This window comes from Cicer arietinum, chromosome 8, assembly GCF_000331145.2.
Source record: "Cicer arietinum cultivar CDC Frontier isolate Library 1 chromosome 8, Cicar.CDCFrontier_v2.0, whole genome shotgun sequence".
Lineage (NCBI taxonomy): Eukaryota > Viridiplantae > Streptophyta > Magnoliopsida > Fabales > Fabaceae > Cicer > Cicer arietinum.
Window position 1 is genome coordinate 5,482,119 of NC_021167.2, and position 21,700 is coordinate 5,503,818.

Sequence of the window (21,700 nt, forward strand, 5' to 3'; positions counted from 1 at the left end):
TTTATTTTATTTTTTTACTATAAAGTCGAATTTCAATCTACAAATTTTGTCCTATTAAAGTAACGATACATCTCTTTCGAATTGTCTTGTCCAATAAGATGTCTTATTTTTTTTATAAAAAAAAAAAAAAAAATTCTATACTAAGGCATTTCATCCTAAAACTATCTAGTTACAAACAAACGAACGTGTTGAAAAGTGTTTATGCTGAGCTTACACATGAATTGAGATGCTGAGGGGATTGAGTGATTAATTTAGGACCTCTGACTGAGTGAGAAGCAGCTTTGAGTAAACTTTAACTTATAATCAAATCATGAAAAGCATGTGACAAATTCTGAAAAGCCACAGCTAGTCACAATTTAGGACTACTATATGGTGTAGTGTTTTGTATCACAAAAAACGTTACATATTAAAAAATTATTTTATCAAATTATTATTTTTTAATTATAAATATATTTACTACTATCATAAATCATAAACGCATAATAAAATTCATTTTTTAAAAATAATTTACATAATAATAATTGAAAAACACAATTAAAATTACATCAACTTCAAAATATATTTATTTTAAAATATTTTTTTTATTAAAGTAATATTGATTGTAAGTAGGAGAAGTAGTGAAGGAAAGATGTGACAAGTCTTACGGTAGCATACAACGTTAATATTTTCGGAATTTCTGAATAACATTGGTGTGCCTCGATATTGATGATCGATTTATGTGTGTACTTTACGATGTAGATATAATGACGTGACATGTTGATACGAGTAGTGTATACGACAAGACGTACATCTGTCAAGTGTTTATTCGATCAACACTCACCAATACATATTTAATCCATCGTAGCGTAGTACAGTGTACACTCATTGTATTTATTACAACTACTAATTAAAGCTATGATTATTGATGGATGTCATAATTAATTTGTCTCAATTTCTATGTCATCTTTAACGGAAAGAACCAATAGTCCGGTGAAATTGAAGCATACTTTGGTTCATTTAAGACATGGAAATAATTGATGTTCACTTATACATTTAGTAGATTAATGTTTTGATGTTTGAAAAATTAATTTAAATTTTTAATTAAATTAAAAATTAATGTAATAACATTTATATTTTTTTGATTAAAATAACCGTTCACTTAAGTTATTAATTAAAATTTATTTTATTTATATTTAATTTTTTAAGTTTTAGCAACAGATAAAAAATTTGAAATTTTATAGTTATGAGAATTATTTAAAGTGGCGTTTATTATTTTTTTAATTGAAAAAATTATATTCTTTTCTTTATGATTTTTAATTATTATAGTGCAAAAATATCACCTAATAAAATTTAGAACACTTTAAGCAATTATTCAAAATTACCCCTTATTATTTCCAACATGTTGATAGATTGATTATTGTGATATGATGTTAGGAATAAATAAAATATCTCGTGGAGACTTGTCATGACTAAAATAAAGCTAGCAACCCAGGTTGCTTTGAGCCAACTTAACGACAAACAAACAAGACAAATAGCACTCAAGCACACAGTCAATTTAAGCAAATTAAGAGTACCACTTTTGGCAACATAATTATGGATTAATAATTAATTACTTTAAGCGTATCTCAACTTATTTATGTTAGGCTACACAAGCATGTGTTTTGTGTCCTCCGAGGGTACAAACTAACACATATGAAGAATCATTAAAATAAAATGCTAAGTAATATGTGGATCAATGATCATGAGATCATTATGCCGGACTAAGCTTATTAGAAATAACAATTTGATCACAACCAAACACGCTCTTAAAAAGAAGTTAGGAGTTTTATTGGAAAAAAAAATAAATTTTAAATTGATATCTAAACATTCGATTTGAAATTACTTTCATGATGGACTAAAATGTCCTAATTAACGTAGTTTTCTCACCATAAAATATAAATTTTAATTTGTATATCGATAGAGCAAATTGTTTTACACTTACATTCAATCAAACCACTTCATCTAAGTCTTTCTGAATATATTTTAGAAATTAACTTAAAAAAAATTATATACATCAAGATATAAAAATTAATCACTAAAATATATTCTCGAGGTTTCATAATAAGTGACCAATTTATAAAATAAAATATTATAAAATGAACAACACTTTTTCAATTTTCAATTGTAAGATCTAATTAATACTACATATAAAAAGCACTTCCAATTTGATAATTTGAATGTATAGCAGCAATGGTAATTAGTTTAGATGGAGTAATAAATAGAAGTAAGAAGAGTTGGGTGAGAATTAATTAGAGTAGTGGCAGCTGTCGAATGCACAATAATAGTGTTGGAGTTTGGTTCACACAGATTTTCACCAATATAGAAATTTATTCCTAGTTACACTCCAAAGCTACTTTTCCATTCGCAGCATAACAAACATTTCCTATTTAGGAAACCCTCTTCACTTCACTCCTCCTTTACCTTTTTCAATTATGTGTACCACTGACTCAGTAGCAAGTACTAGTTATCACTATACACTCAGATAATAATAACTCCTTCTCATTACAATTTCAATCTAATCTTTCAAAGTGAAAACAAGAAAAATGGGTCGTGGAAAGATTGAGATAAAGTTGATTGAGAATCCTACTAACAGGCAAGTTACATACTCAAAGAGACGCAATGGTATCTTCAAGAAAGCTCATGAACTTAGTGTTCTTTGTGATGCTAAGGTTTCACTTATCATGTTCTCCAAAAACAACAAGATGCATGAATACATCACTCCTGGCCTTTCTACAAAGAAGATCATTGATCAGTATCAGAAGACTGTAGGGGATATTGATCTCTGGCGTTCTCACTATGAGGTATAGCACTATTCATTCCTTCATTCATTCATGTTGTGTTATATAATTATAATGAATGTGATTCTTTTTTGGTTCTAGAAAATGCTTGAAAACTTGAAGAAACTGAAAGATATTAACAATAAACTGAGAAGACAGATAAGACATAGAATAGGTGAGGGTGGTTTGGAATTGGATGATCTCAGCTTCCAACAACTGCGTTCTCTTGAAGATGATATGGTTTCTTCCATTGCAAAAATACGCGACAGAAAGGTACCATACAATACAATACCACTATATTATGGATCTTCAAATTTTACTCTTCTTTTTAGCTTAACACTTTCAGAGGAAGATAAATCCTTTAATTAACTCTTAAGGGAGTTCTAAGCAAGTTCTAACTAACTCTATTACTACTACTAAAAAATTATTAACTAAAATTAGTGATAGAAAAATAAAATTAGTCTATTGTTTTTTGTTCTGAGATTTTATTTGGCAATGAATTTAGAGATCAATTTAATTTCTTACATCTCTAGTTTCAGTTATATTAATTGATTTTTCCCTTTATGTCTTTAATTAAGCTTATATGGTGTTTTTTCTTGCATTCTGTTTCACAGTTCCATGTGATCAAAACTCGAACTGATACCTGTAGGAAAAAGGTAATCAATAGTACTTGAACTTCTCTTTTCTTATCTATATCAATTTTTTTTTCTTGCTCTTGTAAAATTTGATTAACCAATAATGTTTTTACAGGTTAGAAGCTTGGAGCAGATGAATGGAAATCTCCTACTTGAACTTGTAAGAACTTTTTCCTTTTTTTAAAGTTTATGTGTTAGAGAAAAATAATTACCGATGTTCTTTTTATAAAAGACAAGTTATAATTTGGTCAACAAAAGTTGACGTGTCTGGTTTATATTCTTTTTATTAAAGACAATTGAGTTATAATTTAGTCAATAAAAGTTGATGTATCTGATTTATTTATGGACCATATAATATACATCAACTTTTATTCACTAAATTTTATCTTAATAGTGCCTTATGAAAAAAGACACAAACGGAATATTACAGTAAAGCTTCATTTTATTATGATTGTAAATTATGTGAAATGATTTTTGTTTCATTGTTTTTATGAATTAATAATAAGGAAAAGTGTGTGATCCATCATCCATCATTTATTTTCCACGATGAAGGAGAGGAGGAATCATTGGCGAACGGTGCATCCACCCTGTATGCATTCTGTCACCACCATTCTCATCTGAATCATCATCACATTCCTCACCACCACCATGGAGGAGAAGAAGAAGCCTTTAAAACTGATGATTTGCGCCTTGCTTGAGTACTAGTTGAATTAATGATCATGTTAAATTTGCTTGAATTAGACATGTAAATTAATTAATCAGCTAGCACTTTGTTATTTAAGCTTTAATTAGTTTGTAATATGCTATTGGTTTGATCCTACTATTAAACTTAAGTTGGGTTTCAACCTCTCTCCATTAGGTAGAGAATTAGCAAGCTATATTTTATGTTGTTTGTGGTCAAAAACAGAATCACTGTATTTTATCTCTAAGTTTATAAGTTGTTGGGTGAGTATGTTTTATATATTGCTTGATTAGTTTATATTGTCTGGGTTCATATGTCACTTCTTGTTTCTCAATTGTGCTATCATTTATTTTTTAACATTATTCAATGTATAAGGGGGTCTAATTAGAGGCAACCACTAGATATTTCGTTTGACGAATTAAATGATGTCAAAGAAGGTCTTAGGTAACTCGAAAAATTAATATACTAATAATTTATTAATATTTGTTTATAAAAAAATTAAAGACAGATATAAGAAGAAAAAAGTTTGATAAATGATATTGCATATCACATGGCTATTTTGACTATCTAAAATATCATAAATGATATCATCTTTAAAAAAAAAAATTGTTTTGATTTCATTGATCAAAGTGAGATCTTGATCTTGGTAGTTAGGTTATTTTGAAGTGTCGTGTATTGAATTTGCCAATTAATAGTGTAGTAGTCCTTGATTTGTTTTCTATCATAAGTTGTCTAATTTTATGTAGTTTTTTCATTTATTTTTATAGAATTTAATGGCAAAAATTACATATACTAAATGTGGAGAAATAAGTGAACATAAGATTCAAACTTGTGTCCAGACCTATTAAATGTCAATGTAGCTATTATGAGAGTTGTACTTGCAGGACTATACTATGTAATTTGATTATGTTTGGGTTTGGATGAAACCCTTTTTACTTCGTTTAGTTAAATTTTGATTAAGAAAGTATCATTTTATTTGGACAAAAAGCCTAGTTAAGTATGGAGATCAAAACAAAAAGTATGTCTTTAAAAAAAGTTGTGTCCAAGATTTTTTTCATAGGTAAGTTCTGACACGCAATATTAAAGATAAATTTAGCATGAGGGGCAAGAACTGAGTGCATGTGTTGTCCTAGTGGGACACTTCAATAAATAAGAAATTGAATACTTTTATCTTAGAGCAAGGAATATGTACGTCATGTTGTGAGAGCACTTATTTTCTAACTAAAAATATGAGATATTCTACTTGAGTTTGTACATATATGCGTTAACTTGAAGCAACAATTTCACATATATTGACCGGTTGATGAGACGAGGGAAGCTAATAGAAGAGAGTAATAGTACTATATTCAAAAAGTAACAATTAAGGTTAAAAAAAACCTAAATATAATATAGTTAATAAACTTTTTATCTGATCGAATGGCCATTTTAATTATCATTATAAAATTATCATATAGTCAAAAAATAAAATCATCATATGCACAACCGTTGAGCTGTCCCTTCACAAAGTTAGAATTAAAAAAATGGACTAAGGATCAGCCTGGCCCAACAGAAATTGGCACTACTATCCAGGCTTGGCCTCGTTGGTCAAAATGTTTAATGGGCTTACAAGTTTATATTCTTAGGAGAAGTGTTAAACAACATCATTTTCTAGCTGAATTATCATAAGTTAAATTTTAGAGTCTAAAGTAGGATGATTTATATGAGCAAAATATAGGTTGAATGAGCGATCACCTATTTTATTCATCTCTATTAAATGATTCAAAGGCTTAATCTATTATTGAAAGGATCAATTACTCATTGACCACATGATCATACATCTTGGGTGGATAATATTCAGTTTTGTAAAAATATTTTATATTTTTATTTTTTAAATATTGTGTTTATTTTACTTGTTAAGAAGGGGTTAAGATCTTTTTTAAAAGTAAATAATTGTTTATATTTCTTTAAAAACAATCATTTTGTTTTCTTCAGTAATATATCTTCGTTAACTAATATTTCATCTTCTTTTCATGATAATAGTTTACTTAAAAAATCATTACTCAAGATAAAATGTACACAGAGTTTAAAAAATAAAAACACAAAATATTTTCACAAAATAAATAGACATTTCATTTTCATATTTGCTTTAAATTTTAACAAATTGTGCCTTATATACATTTTTTATTTTTAGGAATATATTATTTACATAATTTTTCACTATTTATTCTCTTGCTAAATTTTACTTTGCTAATGAGAATAAAAGGTAACCAATTCTAAACTACTATTTCCACAACAGTTTAACACATTTCTATTTTATTTTATAAATTAAATCAAATTCAAAAACATTTATAAAAACTTTAATTACTAACCATACATATTGATAAAAATAAAATTATTGGTAATAATGTTCTTAGGAATAATATTCTTAAGGTTGTAATTTTAAGTTTTGAAACAAACCAAAATAAAACATAATAATGTTTCAACGTGTTATTTTCAATGTTGTTGTGACTGAGTAGTAGCTTAACCAAATAAACACAATGTTTGACGTCACACATAACAATGATGTTTGTCCTGGTCCAATACATGTTTAGAACATCTCCAATGTAAGGAGATCAAGAAGAACAAAGTTGTTTTTAGTAGGTCTCGAGTTTGCACATCTGATTTAAGAGCATTCACTCGTTTTTACTCTGATAGAAGAATCATAGTTGTGTTCTTAACTTATTTAAAGATGTCTCACTCTCACAATTGAATTTATCATAATTGAAATAATTTGTCATATTTTATTTTAATCATTTCAAACTTTTAGTCATATGAGTGTGTGAGCCTAATAATTTTAAATAATGCACACAATTAGAACAATTCTAATAGGTTTTTTCAAAATTGTTCTTAGGACCTAACTGTATTTAAATAGTATTTAAAGTGTACCATAAACAATTTTTGGGAGGGTGATTAGTGTGAGGCTTAAGTAACTAAAATTTAGAGTTAAAACAAACTAGGTTTATAATTGTTGTATATCTAGCAATCATTTAGTGACAACATAATGTCTTAGGACACCTTGTCGATCAAATAAACCTAGGCATTATTAATATTTTTTAATATAAATTTTTTTAGAGAAATTTTATTATCATTTTTATAGGCATCTGTCAATTTTTAAAATTCATTAATTATTTATTTATTTATTTACTAATATACATACCTCTAATTATTTTTTATATTTAATTTACCTAGCAATAAATATTATAGGCAACATATCTCTTAGAGTCTCTTAATTTAATTTCAGGTAATAATTAAGTTATTTTTTTATTCAATTTAATTTTAAGTAATAATTTAATCATTTATGTCTTAAAATATCAACAATGTTATCATTTTTTTTTACAGAAATTCATTATCATCTTCAAATAAACTCATATGTTCATATTCAACAAAATCAAATAAAGAACTCGCATATTATAATTTAGGTTAGTAATTTGATTTGGAGAATGATAAAAAGAAGAAAAAAAATAGTTTTTGTGATTTGGGGATCATGCCTTAAAGCGTATGGTATTTATTTGATGAATTAAACGTTGTTGGAGATAAAGATTTAAATTTATTTGAAGATTTGATAAATATATATATATATATATATATATATATATATATTTTATTGAAATTAATAATGAATCTTATAAATTTTGTTTGAACATGTTGATAAATTTTACGAGTTTCGTAAAAAAAATAATAATATTTTTTAAAAAATTATCAAATCAAAGAAAGAAAAAAATTGAATTGTTATTTCAAATTAAGTTAATGAATTGTAGAAAGTATTTTATCAATACTATAATGAAAAAAGTAAATCAATTATCTTTATTAAAATATAAACTTGAAAAACCAATATTAATTATTATTTAATTTAGTATTACTATTAAATTTCTAAATTATCGTCATATTCATATATTTAGAGATGGAGACAGTCCATCCATATAGCTTTGTCTAGAAATGGTTCGGTAAGTTGGTTAGAAGCACCAATATAAGAGAAATCATTTGTATAAAAGATAGGCCGGTCCCATGTATGACTTTGCCAATTTTTGAAGTTAGTTAGCCATAATAGAAATTTCCTTTTGAAATTATTTTAATCAAATAAATTTTAATAATTACAAAAATGACAAACCTTAAGTCTTTAATTTTGGGTCCCGATGCCCAAACCTCCACTAGTCCACTTTGCAACCACTGCCATCGCATTAGATCCCACACTACCTGGCATTTGATCCATAATCTCCACCAACCTTACATAATTTCTTCTACCTTGTAACTAACATTTTAAATATGTTAAATAAAAATATTTAAATTAAAATATACAATTCTTTGTTTGTAATCTAAGTAAACTAAAGTTTGTACAACAAATAATTAGACTTTTCACTTAAATCAGCAAATTAAAGAATGTTAGATAAGAACTAGCAAGAAGTACACATAACCGTTATCACCAAATAATTTAAAAACTAAAAAAAAGTACAAAACAAATCCTAACGCAGGATTCACTTCTGAACGCGTATTACAGACGTCAATATAAAAATAGCGATATGTGTCGTTATACCAATACGCCAGGACCTAAGAAAGTGTTATTTTGTATACTAAAAATAGCATTCACCTTTTACTTTTACTTTTTAACTAACAAATATAATGTGATTTAATTTACTGACTAAGATTCCTAAAATTTTAATAAAAAATTATTTAAAAATTCAATTTTGAAATTTGAAATTTTTTAGTATAATTAGTAATATGTAAATAATTAATATATTTAAAATGAAATTATATACTATATTATTCAAAATAAATTAAATAATTATTTTTAGTTAAATTTGTAAAAAAAATAATTAAAACTGTCAAATTTTTAAAAATATATAATTTTATAAATAAATGAAAATACAAAAATGCAGTTAAACCAAAAAAATTAAAAAATATTATTTTATTATGTTTTGTACTATCTCTAAAAAAAATATTTAATACGAAAAACTTCATCAGATAAGTACTGTAAATCTCCACCCGTGAAAGTTGAAAGCACTCTTACAAAAAAATCTCTGACTCTTTTCCATTGAGTGGAGAAGAGAGCAACACTTCATAAAGTTACCTTTCATCCCCGATTCCGCATTCAACGGTCCAGATTCACTGTCTCAACAACAACAACACACACACACTTTATAATTCGTGTTTCTATTTTCAATCACATTTTTCTCCGAAGAGTCAATTCAAAATATCACAAAATGGGGTCTCATCTTTTCCTTCTATTTTCATCATCAATCATCTTCGCTTCAGGAATATTATTTCTCACAGCTGAATCAAAAACACATTGGGGTGACATAAAAGTTCTAAAGGAACTAAAACAAAAACTAAACCCTGATTCCGTGTATCCAGGTTCATGCGTTTCCACCTGGGACTTCAATCACGACCCTTGCGATAATCTCTTCAGCGAAAAATTCACTTGCGGTTTCAGATGCGACGTCGTCGTTTCCAAACTGAGTCGACTCACCGAACTCAGTCTCGACCAAGCTGGTTACTCTGGCTCACTCTCCACCATCACTTTTAACCTTCCTTATCTCGAAACTCTCGATTTTTCAAACAACTTCTTCACCGGTAACTTTCCCGAATCACTTTCAAACTTAACTCGTCTGAGTCGACTCAGTCTATCGACAAACTCGTTCACCGGTGAAATTCCCTTTTCCTTCGGAACTTCCCTTTCCAACCTCCAAGAGTTGTATCTCGATAACAACAATCTTCAAGGAACAATTCCTTCGAGTTTCAACAATCTTCAAAGATTAACAAGACTTGAACTTCAAAACAATAAATTTTACGGAAATGTCCCTGATTTGGGTTATTTGAAAAACCTTTACTACATGGATCTAAGCAACAATGGATTCTCCGGTGTACCGTTTTCATTACCGGTTTCTTTAGTTCAGATTTCAATAAGGAACAACAATTTAAACGGTTCTTTATCCTCTGAAAGCTTCAAGAATTTGATGTATCTACAAGTAGTTGATTTGAGTTCAAACAAAATCAGTGGAAATGCTCCTTCGATTTTCTTCGAGCTTCCATCGTTGCAACAGTTAACACTTTCATACAACGAATTTTCTTCCATTGAAGTTCCATCTTACGGAACAGAATCGCTGAGCGAGCTTATAGCTGTTGATTTAAGCAACAACAAGCTTCAAGGTGTTTTACCTTTGTTTTTGGCTATGATGCCAAAGCTTTCGTCTTTGTCTTTGGAGAATAACCGGTTCACCGGTTTGATTCCGGTTCAGTTTGCATTGAAAACGGTTTATCCGGAAATTGGGATTGCCCCGTTTGGTAGGCTTTTGTTAGGGGGTAATTATTTGTTTGGAGGGATACCTCGTCCTTTGTTGGTTCTTAAACAAGATTATGCTAATGTGAGTTTAGTTGATAATTGTTTGTATAGGTGTCCTCATAGATTCTTTTTTTGTCAAGGTGGACAACAGAAATCATCATCACAATGTTTCAATGTAATTATCCCTTAGATGAAAATTAATTTTTAATCATGGTTCTTAATTTCATAATGTTACACTTTTTATTTTCGTTTTATTTCTATCTTATGTGCTTTCTTTGTGCTACTCAAATAGTTTCATTTTGTTTTTGGGTTTTATATAATATTTTTTAAACCTAAATGTTACTCTTGTTCTATCTATTTTAACTCCAAAAAAAATTCGTCTCTTCATTTAGGATTTTACTTTTATATTTCTTAAGTTTGAGAATTTTTAATGGCATATCATACTTTAATGATGTAGATCAACACTTGAACTATTAAATGTAATTTTACATTATTAATCTCTTCACTTATAATTATAAGCATGTATTGCATATTTCATGGCAGTTTATTTAATAAGTATAGTTTTAATATGATTACTGTATTGCTAAAATTTATAATATTTGTTTACAAATGTATTTAATATTGATATTTCATCTTTTAAGATAAATATAGTATTAATAGACAATATATTTGAAAGAAGAGTAGTAAATATATTTTGTAATGAGAATAAAAAAAACTATTATCAATGTAAAATTATTTTACACTAACGGTCAATAACACCTAGTTACAACACCAATTAATTGAATAACTGTTTTTAATTTAAAAATTACATATTATGATATGGTAGATTAAATTATTATGATGAATTATTTTAGATTATTTTTAAACTCTTTAATAATTTGTAAAGGAATATATATTTAAGAACTTTTTTTTAAAGTAAGTCAAAGACACAGAAAATAATAAAAATGGCACGTCTTAAAAAATAAACTGTCAATTAAGTTATAACAAAAGTCTAATACTTCTGAAAAAGAGACGTAATCCTGAATTTAAAAGATTATCTTCAAAAAAAAATTAGAAATAATAATGATCTAATTTTTATTAGATCATGACAACAAATACCTTAAGCAATAAAAAACAATAAAAAATAAATATCACTTTTTATAATTCAATAGTATTAATTAAGGACTTGTTAGCATTTTTTTCTTTTATTTATGATTTTGTTTGGATGTGTTAGTTAGTGATTGGATAATGTGTTGAAACATAAGATAACTATTGAAGATGAAAGGGATAGTATTATATATGGAATTTAGCTATGAGTTAAAGCAATGAGGATTATGTCTGTTAAATGTTGATTGATCAACGAGAGGAGGATCAACCGCTAGATTTTGTGTCTTTTCCGTAACGTTAATAACCATGTGAGTTTTGGGATGGGGAAATTCATGTTTGGGCCCTTCAGTGGCAGTGAGGTTGGCCCGTTACAAAGGTGCCACGACCACTGTCAGACGATAATTTACAGAAATTTAATTCAACGGAGAAAAGAAAAAATAATACGGAGAAGGAATAATCTGACACATTGGCCCGTTTATTTTAAATTCTATAAAATAACATTTTTATATGAATAACTTAGAGATTTATTCAAATCCAAAATACTTACATAACTATCAATCTATTGATATTTGCCTATATAAAAAAGAAGTGACTTTTCCTTTTAAAGTTGGGTTATTATATCATCCCATGAGTTTACAATACAACCCAAAGAATCTTTGAACTTTCTTTTGAAGAAAATCATTGATGCATACTTCAAATATAGAAACGAACCAATTCAAATGACATGATAGTATGTTGAAATCTCTGCCTTTTATTACAAATAAGAGAGAAACAAAAATAAGAAGAAAAAAAATAGATTAAGTTACCTCATATCAAGGGTCAAAAATCATTTCAATATAATAATATTGTAATTTCATATAAGCACTAGCTGATAATAATTTCATCATATTAAGAATTGATAAGAATTACATTATTCCCACAAGAAAAATAGACATTAGTTGTGAGATTTTTTCGAACTCCAAATTTTTTTAGAAAAGTGAACTCCAAATTATCACCCACTCTATTCTAAAATATAAATAAAAAGTGGTTAAAGAAAATTGATTTGACTATACATTAATTTTTTTAATTATATTTTGAGTTGGATTAGTACATAAACAACATATAGAGGATGATAATAGTGAATGTGCCAATTAGTAAAAGTACCTTCATATATCTCTTTAATTTATACACTTTTATAAATATGTTTGGAATGATAAATTAGGTCATTCATTCTAAATTAGAGGAAATTGAATACACTAACATTCTAATCTTTATTATACAAATTCTTTTTTGTAATATTTATTAAATAATACTATTTATGACCATAATTATATGTACCCTTCTAGAAAAAAAGTTTATCCCTAAATATATACCATTCATTAAATTAATATTATTGATTTCTCTTGAAAAATAATAAAGTAAAAGTTGTGCACATTAATATGTAATTTACGAACATCAAAACATGTAAGTGACAAATTAAATTTATTATATACTTTTTTTTTATATACGTAAAAAAAAAAACAATGAATACTTATTATTAGTGATGGAGAGAGTATGTTGCAATGTTCTTGTGATGGGGAGCAATTCAATTAGCTTAGAAATTTGAGAGTCGCACACTCAATCCAATAATTCTCACAATTGTTATATTATATAGGCTTAATTGCAGTTTTGGTCCCCTTATTTTAGCTGAATCGCGAAAGTAGTCCCTCCATTTTGTTTCTTCCCAGTTTTGGTTCCTCAAACAGAATTTTAGTTAAAAACTTGATGAAATTTTAGTTTTTAAAGCCGTATTACACCATTTATGATCATATATTTCAGGTACAATTGTTGCAAATGAGATCTTGAGGCATTGTATGACTTAAATAAATGCAAAAAAAATGAAATTTTATCAAGTTTTTGACCAAAATTCTGTTTGGGGACCAAAACTGGGGAGAAACAAAATAGAGGGACTACTTTTGCAATTCAGTTAAAATAGGAGGATCAAAACTACAATTAAGGATATTATATAACAGGTACTAGTTATCCAAACATCATGTAAGAGGTCTGAAGTATGAAGATAGAGATAAACAAAAAAGAAGATGGAAAAAATCGAAAAAATATATAGAATATTAAAGAAAATGTAGTCGGAATATTACCAGAAGTATTCATTCTTATCTTAAGAACTTGAGTTCTCTTATGTATGTCTTGTTAGCTTGCTTGTTCAATCTAGGTAATTTTCACCAACTATGATAAGAATGAATACTTCTAATTTTTCTATATGCATTCCATATTTAATTTTCTTTGTATCTCTATCTTATTATCACATCACAATATATTACATTACTTTATCTATTTATTTCTTTCTCAAAGTGTCAAAAGCATCTCTATGCATGCACCAATCATTTTCGAATTTTCACCTACCCATGCATGTGCAATTTTCTCAACACCAAACGCTAAATTTGTCAAGGATAAGGAAATAACTCATATGAACTTCCTCTCTTAACATATGCTTATTAATGCTACAGTTGTACAATTTATGGGCCTTGGACTTGCTTTTCAATCCACTAGGATTAGACGCAATAGCCAACTCGTGTCCATAATAACTGCTTGTTAGGGAAATTTGGATTGCATGGGCCATGGAGCATCAAATTCTCCTTCTTAGCATACCGTACATACACATATCCCTCATAATTATAGAAACAAACAAATTAATTCATTTTTCTCTAAAACCTCAAAATTGTAAAAAGATTTGTGTTTTTAGGAGAAGAAATGGGTGTAAAAGTAAACCATTCTGATGTCGCGTAAGTTTTTTAAGGATGTTTTGAAATTGTAGGATGACATAATATTTTTTATGGGATGAGGATTAAAATGTATATTTTCATTAAATTTTAAAAACTAAAATGATACTTATTATGGAATAAAATATAAGTACAATTGTATAAAAGTAACTGAAAATAGATGTATCTATTTAGTATTAATTTAAGATAAAATATATTGAGTTTTTACTATTAAATTACTCTAAAGTGATCAATTTATTTAAAGAATAAAATAAATAATATCAACTATTAATAAACAAATAAATAAATGCTATTATGCGCACATGTATAAACAATTATAGGTGATTATAATATTAATCATAAATTCATTCACTTTATCAATTTTTCACGTTAGGAGGAATAGCAAGTACTCAAATTATGTTGACAGCTTATGGATTAAGTGAGTTGGCCAATTTTGATTAAAAAAAATCAAAATTTACTTTAATCAATCCAACCCACCATTGAATTGGTACTTCATGCATGTTAGATCATGAACAATAACTTATTGTCATATCTATTACTAATAGATTTGAATTTGGAATTCCACTTGCATGTATAACTTTAATTTTGTTTACACATAAACATTAGGTTCGTTTATCTACTTTCAAGGTGTGATTTGCTTTTTGAAAAAAAAAGTGATGTTTTTTTTACAGCAAAAAAAAAAGTGATGTTGCTAACCATTAAAAAATCAATAAAATTATTTTATCCACCAAATTGCCAGTATCATTCCTTTGTTTTGAGTATATATTAGTCCTTATAATTTCTTTTATATAATCTTAAAGGTGTAAACTCTAGTCTCTAGATCAGAAACACATCATCGTATCTACAAGCAAATTATCAGAATAATATTTTTAAAGTCAATTAAATAAAAATTAAAACATATTTTACATTATTAGTTTTTAAAAGGATACACATGTTATGAGTGAAAAATCATTAAATATATAACCTAATCGGATGCAGCGTTCACTACTTGGAGGATATATGCTTCAGAACCAACACATAATCATATAAGCACCAGTGGTCTAGTGGTAGAATAGTACCCTGCCACGGTACAGACCCGGGTTCGATTCCCGGCTGGTGCATAATTAATTTTTTAAAACTTTTACAAATCAATCTGTGAAACATCATTTTTATAATTATACATTAGCAAGAAAGAAAATATTTGCAGAGTTCGTAGAAGAAGGCAATCATTGCAGTGACTTCACAAATTTATGAGTCTCTGGAAATATATATTGATCATTAGAACACACCACAGGACCAGAATTTAAAAGGGGTTACAGAAATTTGAAAACATCAATGAGATTTTGATAAAAACTAGAAATAGCTATAAAAGCTTATACATATAAATGACGCAGAAGGGATAAGGTTAGGTGGCCAGCACTTTTAAATTTGCTTGAGTGCGTGTCACACACAAGCACTAATGTTTTTGGACCCTTTTGCTTCCTTCTAATTTTGCTTTATATGCACGGACCATTTTCATGCTCTCTATCTTATCTTCTTCACAGATGTATATACTACTATGTTATAACTGTGTATATTAGTCCTATGTTTTTCTGTTTTCAAACCACATAAAATTAAGGCCAACTAGTCTCTTAAATTTTGACTTTTTAGCCATGGTGGGGACCAACATATTGAAATATTATAGAGTAATACACAATTGGACCCACATTTATTATGTTAACTTTTAAGGATTAAGGGATTCATTAACCTATTGACGAGAATTAAATATTTATTTATCTGAATGATACTGATATATCAACTTTATTTCAATATCAAAAAGACAAAATATAATAACAAAGAACAACTCAAAGTATAAGATATAATATGAGAAAACTAAAAATTTACACAAGTTTAAGCTTGAACAAGTCTATGACAGAATCCAAACTACAATAGCTAGCAAGTATAAAGTATTTACATCACTATCAAACAAAGCATTACATTTACATGTAAATAATACACTATAACCAAATTCAATTATTTCACCAAAGTAAAAATCATATCCCAATTCCATGGTTCCTGTGGCATTCACCAGATCATGCATCCATTATATAATTGCTACACCTTTTAACTCATAACAGCTCTATTTTCATAAGGAAAATTATGACAGGAGACACACTACCACATCACCATGCCATATATACCATGACAGCACAAATTATCTATTAAATGTGTTTGACAATTAATTAATGTCCTTATCCACCCCTCTCTTATTATCATCTACATTTTTCACTATCGACCATACGCTACTGTCATTTGACTTGCTCTAATATTTCATCAAATGAGATTGATTTTCCACGAAAAATAGCATGATTGCGTGTTTTCCGAATAACCATACAACATCAAACTAAATTATCACAAATCTTATTTTAAATAATCGACCCCATGATGAGAGCATACATGAAAAGCATGACAGATAACTACTTCACTTGTTTGATATAGTACCATTGATATTCCAACTCAATTTGTTATCTCTAACCAAGTCTTTGAAACTATTGAACAATTAAAATGTTGTAACCATGATTTTATGTCACACCAATTTTGGAATACATTTATTCCTATTTAAAAATGTAACATTAAATTGGTATATTCTCCTAATTTTGTGGTCATTAAACTGGGAATCGGGAAAATGTATAGATCATGCGAAAGAAATTTTATTAGTACTCAAAATGGATTATCAATTGTGCTTATGTGAACCTAGTTGGGCATATATAATAGTTTAATAATGCTGAAAGTAATGAATATCTAGTCATTACAGTGGTAAAGGAATAGTAGAAAATGCCAAAAGAAATTCATAAGGGCGCGTAATAAACAACCAAATATTGAAATAATATTTTAAAATTTATGTATTTTAATTATCTATAACAAAAAAAATTGACTAATGATTATTTATAAATTTAAAAATAGTTTTTCTGAACACAATTTTTCTTTAATAAAATTCGAATGAAATTTTTTAATCTATTATAATATATTAACATAGAATTTTAAATTTTATTTGCGACAATTCATCTTCATCTATGATACATCATATAATGTTTGATGTGTCATCTTTCAAGAGCATATAATTTTTTTCATTTTCTACTTCATTTTATTTTATTTCTCCAATATGTAACGCAAACCTTTTTGCTTATCCATTCAATTACAATTATTTATATAATTTCAGTTTTAATTTATTACTAAATGACTAATCAATACACTTAAAAGACTCTAATTACTCATCAAAAAATTTATTTCAACAACTAATACAGAATCACAATGGAAGTTCGACTACATATTTACATCAAAATCTATCTTTTCTTTTCAACCACTCTTTTGCACATTCTTAATTCAAGCAATGACGACAACACTATGAAATACAATTGAGTTATACTTATTTATGTGGCACATTCTCAGTTTACAATTCTCATTTCACATTCTGAGTTTTTTACCTGTGATTTGTATTCGTCTTTCATAACTTTTTTTTTCTTTCTGTTTTATAATAATAAAAATACAAATCAATAAAAAAAAAAGAATAATATTAAATATTTAGATATACATAATTTCTAGTTATTTTACTATTCACTCAAAACTTTTGATATCTTAAACAACATAAATTTTTCTTGCTTATAATTTGTTGCAACTCACTTTTGAAGTTTCTTGATCGTATGAAATAATTATTTGAAAATTACATTTCATATTATAATTATTTAGGCGAAACAATATTTAAAATAATTGAAATTGTTCTCCATCAAAATATCACAACTATAGAATTTGGTTAAATTTTATATTGAATTTTTATTTGACTTGACAAGTTTGTAAAACTAACATTTTTATTACATCAAAAAACATTATTATTATTTAAGGTTTTTGAACCTTAAGAAATTTCTATTTTTTCTTCTATACATCTCATCTATATTTGTTCACGTGAAAAAATATTTCAATATTTTGAATGTTATTATGAACTTAACCTATCACGAATGAAATTACAAATGAATATTATAATAAACCGCAAACAGATAATGTTATTTAGGATATGTTTAGATTGACGAATTACGATAAACATATAAAATTGAAAATATCAAAAAGTAAATAAATTTATAAATCTAATATTTCAAAACTAATATAAATTTTATAAAATGAAGAACATATTATAGTTAAATGTACAACTTTAACAATAAAAAATGTATAACTATTGAACAAATTTATTATTAGAAGAAACACTTTAATAAAACTAAAAAACTTGAATAAACCAATTCCACATTTAAAAAATATTTAAAATAAAAATTATATCTCTAAAATTATAAAATATTATGAATAATATCATATTTCAATATACTTAATTTGCATGAAATATATTAATCAACAATATTTTATTTTTTCTTTATACTAAAATAAATATAACTTATATATAATCATTCAATAATATATTCTACTCTAAAATAAAATAACTTTATTTTTAAATTATATTATTATTTTATATTAATATATTAAAGGCTAAATTACATCCGTGGTCCCTTAACTTAATTTCAGGTAATGTTTTAGTCCTTTATCTTTTTTTTTCCCCCGATTTAGTCCTTTATTCCTAACAATATCAAATAAAGTATAAAAATATGAGTTTATTTGAAAATTTGCGTTACGAATTTGATGAAATTTGTATTATATTGAAGAATATAATTAATTTTATGAGTTTTGATTGAATTTTTTTTTGAATTTTTGTATAAAAAAGGATATCATTGTTGAAATTTTAAAACATAAAATATCAAATTGTCACTTAAAATAAATGACCAAGTCGAAAAAAAAAAAAAGAGATAAATGACTAAAACGTTACCTGAAATTAAATTAAGGGAAGTCTGAAAGTAATTTAGTCTATATTAAATACAATCCGCGAATTAACCTCTAATTTTAGTAACACCCAAGAATAATTTAGGAAGGGGGGGTGTGGTTGGGGAATAATGTCAGTTTTGGTTCTGAGCGACAAAAGCTGATCTGATGTCATTGCCTAGAATCACTTTTACTCACTTTGCTTCTAAGGCATGCCATGTCCATTGTCCCAAATCCAAACACAAACTGTATCATCATCATCATCATCATCAGGCTGGCTATTGCAGTCATATTATTTCCAAACCATTTATCATCCTATACTACACAAGATTATCACCAATAATATGAATTAATTGGACACTTGTTCCGGTAGGTACAACTTCGGGTTTAAACGAGTCTAATTATTAAACTACTTATAAAAAAGTTGTATACATTTCAATTTTAGAGCACTTTGTGTAGTGCAACTTAACATTAGTGTCTTAAGTCTTAAGTGGGGTTTACATTGTCACGTTGAAACAACTAAATGTTTTTTTGTTCCAATGGTGCAAGTTTTTTGAACTAATATTAGGTTTGGTAAAAAAACAAAAAAAATAAAATCTCATAATTTTACCTCACATATTAATATTTTATTTATATTAATTTTATTGCAACTTAAATATTTTTAAGTAATATTAATATGAAGAAAATTTTTAAATTTTAATAACAATAATTGAAAAAATATCAAATTTAATGAAAATAACAATAAAATCGGACAATTCCAAAATACTTTCTCCAAACCCAAAATCAAAAAGTGTAGTCTATAATTCAAAAAACAAAAAGTGAAATCTATTTTGAGATCTTAGATTTTCAATTAATACACAATAAATTTAAAACAAAATAAAAAATAAGAAAGAAAGTTTAAAATTTAACTACAATAATTGAAAATGAACAATGAATTATTGAAGAATTTAAATTTTTAGTACAATAATAAGTGAAAAATTAAGAGCAAAGAGAATAAATCGTGAGATAAAAAATTAAGTATAATATTTTTAAATGATTACAATTTATAGGAAAAAATGGTATCATTTTTTCAACATAATATTCTTTTAAAATCGGTTTGGCTACTTTACCATTAAAAAAAGAAAACAACTTGACCAATTTATCTTGTTTTTGTGACGAATCATAGTTTCACAGCGAATTCAATCTTTAACATGGGATACTCCAAGTGTTGTTGAACTAAAAAATAGAAAGTTTGTTCTTTAAAAAACTGAGCAAGAACCTCCGTTGAAAGTAGCCTTAAAGCTTGAGTTTCAAATTGTGGCTACAAAAATTTGCATTCTACATGTATTCACACATAGTTTTGTTACCATGAAGGTTCAATGCATGTTAATGTAGATGTATTTCATTTTGTAAGAAACACCAAACTTTTGGGTATTAATAATATGCTTATTTTCACGGTGCAAAGCTTCAAATATGTTTCAATTTCGACAAATTTCATTTTATTTATGTAAATCGAGATTTTTATGTGCACAGTTGTAGAAACTAATTTATCGAGGTAGATAAGATAACAATAGTCAATAAAATTCTCTCCTAAGTTTTAATAGTGTTGCATTTCGATAATTGAATTCAAACCATTTTTTTATGAAATCAAACTTATCTAATTTCATTCAAATCAGTAAATTTAATACAAGATGGTTATAAACAAAATATTGATAACTAATATGCAATAATGACACCCGAGCTAACAAATGAGAGGCATTATTTGTTTGTATCGTATCTTTTTAAGTTGACAAATTGACCATAATAGTTTTACGCAAATACAAAATAACTCCAAATTTCAAATGAGTGTTGGGCCAACCCTAAATAGTCTCTAGCATAATCTTGTAGACAAGTTCCAAAAATACCCTAAAAATACATAACTCCTACCAACTAAAACCCTCATTTAACCCCCCATGCCTCGACCTTTTGTGGTTGTGGCACACCAACAAACCGTGTGGTTTTAGCACAAATGAAAACACCATTTTCATCCATCTAACACATTCCAATTTAAAAGAAGACTCTCTCTAAACATGGAGGCATGTACACTACACTTTGCAATACTTGATGGAGATTTCAACCAAGTTGTTATTACTTCTATTATTAATATAATGCTCCATAATGAAGTAGTGGATCAATTTTACACTATAATCTTCTCTACATGTAAAATTCCAAGTGCATTGATTCACATCATTAGCACGATATAGAGGCATGGAATATATCAATTGTGCATCTCCACAGTTAAACATTTTATAAATCTCTTACATCGTGTCACCACAAGTTGTTAGTCTTGCTATATTAAATCCGCTAGACTTTCATGGTTTGCAATCCCAAATATATTGTTGTAGTAACAAAAGAATTACCATGACCCTTAATCAAATATCACACCTTGCTTTCCTAGTATAGCCAAACACATGACACTCAATCGGGTAGCAAACTAGACAGAATTTAATTCAATATTAATATAAATTAATAGATAGTTGAATTGTAATATTTAATAATTTGTTTATGTTTTAGCAAAATAGAATTTTTGGATATCTAATTTTATCAAATAATTAGAGTCACATACTTTAAATTTAGAGAAAAAAAAAATTTAAATTGAAACTCGAATCTCAGTATAT

General features: G+C 26.9%; 2 protein-coding genes and 1 non-coding gene across 5 annotated transcripts; all 3 read left to right on the forward strand.

The window, feature by feature from the left end:
• The first annotated feature begins 2,430 nt into the window (after nucleotides 1-2,430).
• LOC101490232 (agamous-like MADS-box protein TM6) lies at nucleotides 2,431-4,409 on the forward strand. Of its 3 annotated transcripts, none has more exons than XM_004512037.4 (5): nucleotides 2,431-2,819; nucleotides 2,898-3,068; nucleotides 3,410-3,451; nucleotides 3,546-3,590; nucleotides 3,943-4,409. In XM_004512037.4, the coding sequence occupies exons 1-5, from the start codon at nucleotides 2,562-2,564 to the stop codon at nucleotides 4,126-4,128; spliced, it is 702 nt and encodes a 233-aa protein (XP_004512094.1). In that variant the 5' UTR covers nucleotides 2,431-2,561; the 3' UTR covers nucleotides 4,129-4,409. The 3 variants fall into 3 exon arrangements, with proteins under 3 accessions (XP_004512094.1, XP_004512095.1, XP_004512093.1); XM_004512038.4 differs by having other exon boundaries at nucleotides 2,432-2,819; nucleotides 3,983-4,409; XM_004512036.4 differs by having other exon boundaries at nucleotides 2,433-2,819; nucleotides 3,937-4,409.
• A 4,716-nt stretch (nucleotides 4,410-9,125) lies between these two features.
• Nucleotides 9,126-10,628, forward strand: LOC101489895 (leucine-rich repeat (LRR) family protein). The gene has a single exon (XM_004512035.4). It carries the CDS (start codon nucleotides 9,329-9,331, stop codon nucleotides 10,595-10,597), a length of 1,269 nt encoding a protein of 422 aa, XP_004512092.1. The 5' UTR covers nucleotides 9,126-9,328; the 3' UTR covers nucleotides 10,598-10,628.
• A 4,650-nt stretch (nucleotides 10,629-15,278) lies between these two features.
• TRNAG-GCC (transfer RNA glycine (anticodon GCC)) lies at nucleotides 15,279-15,349 on the forward strand. The gene has a single exon. It is a non-coding gene; the product is annotated as a tRNA-Gly (tRNA).
• Nucleotides 15,350-21,700: the final 6,351 nt, after the last annotated feature.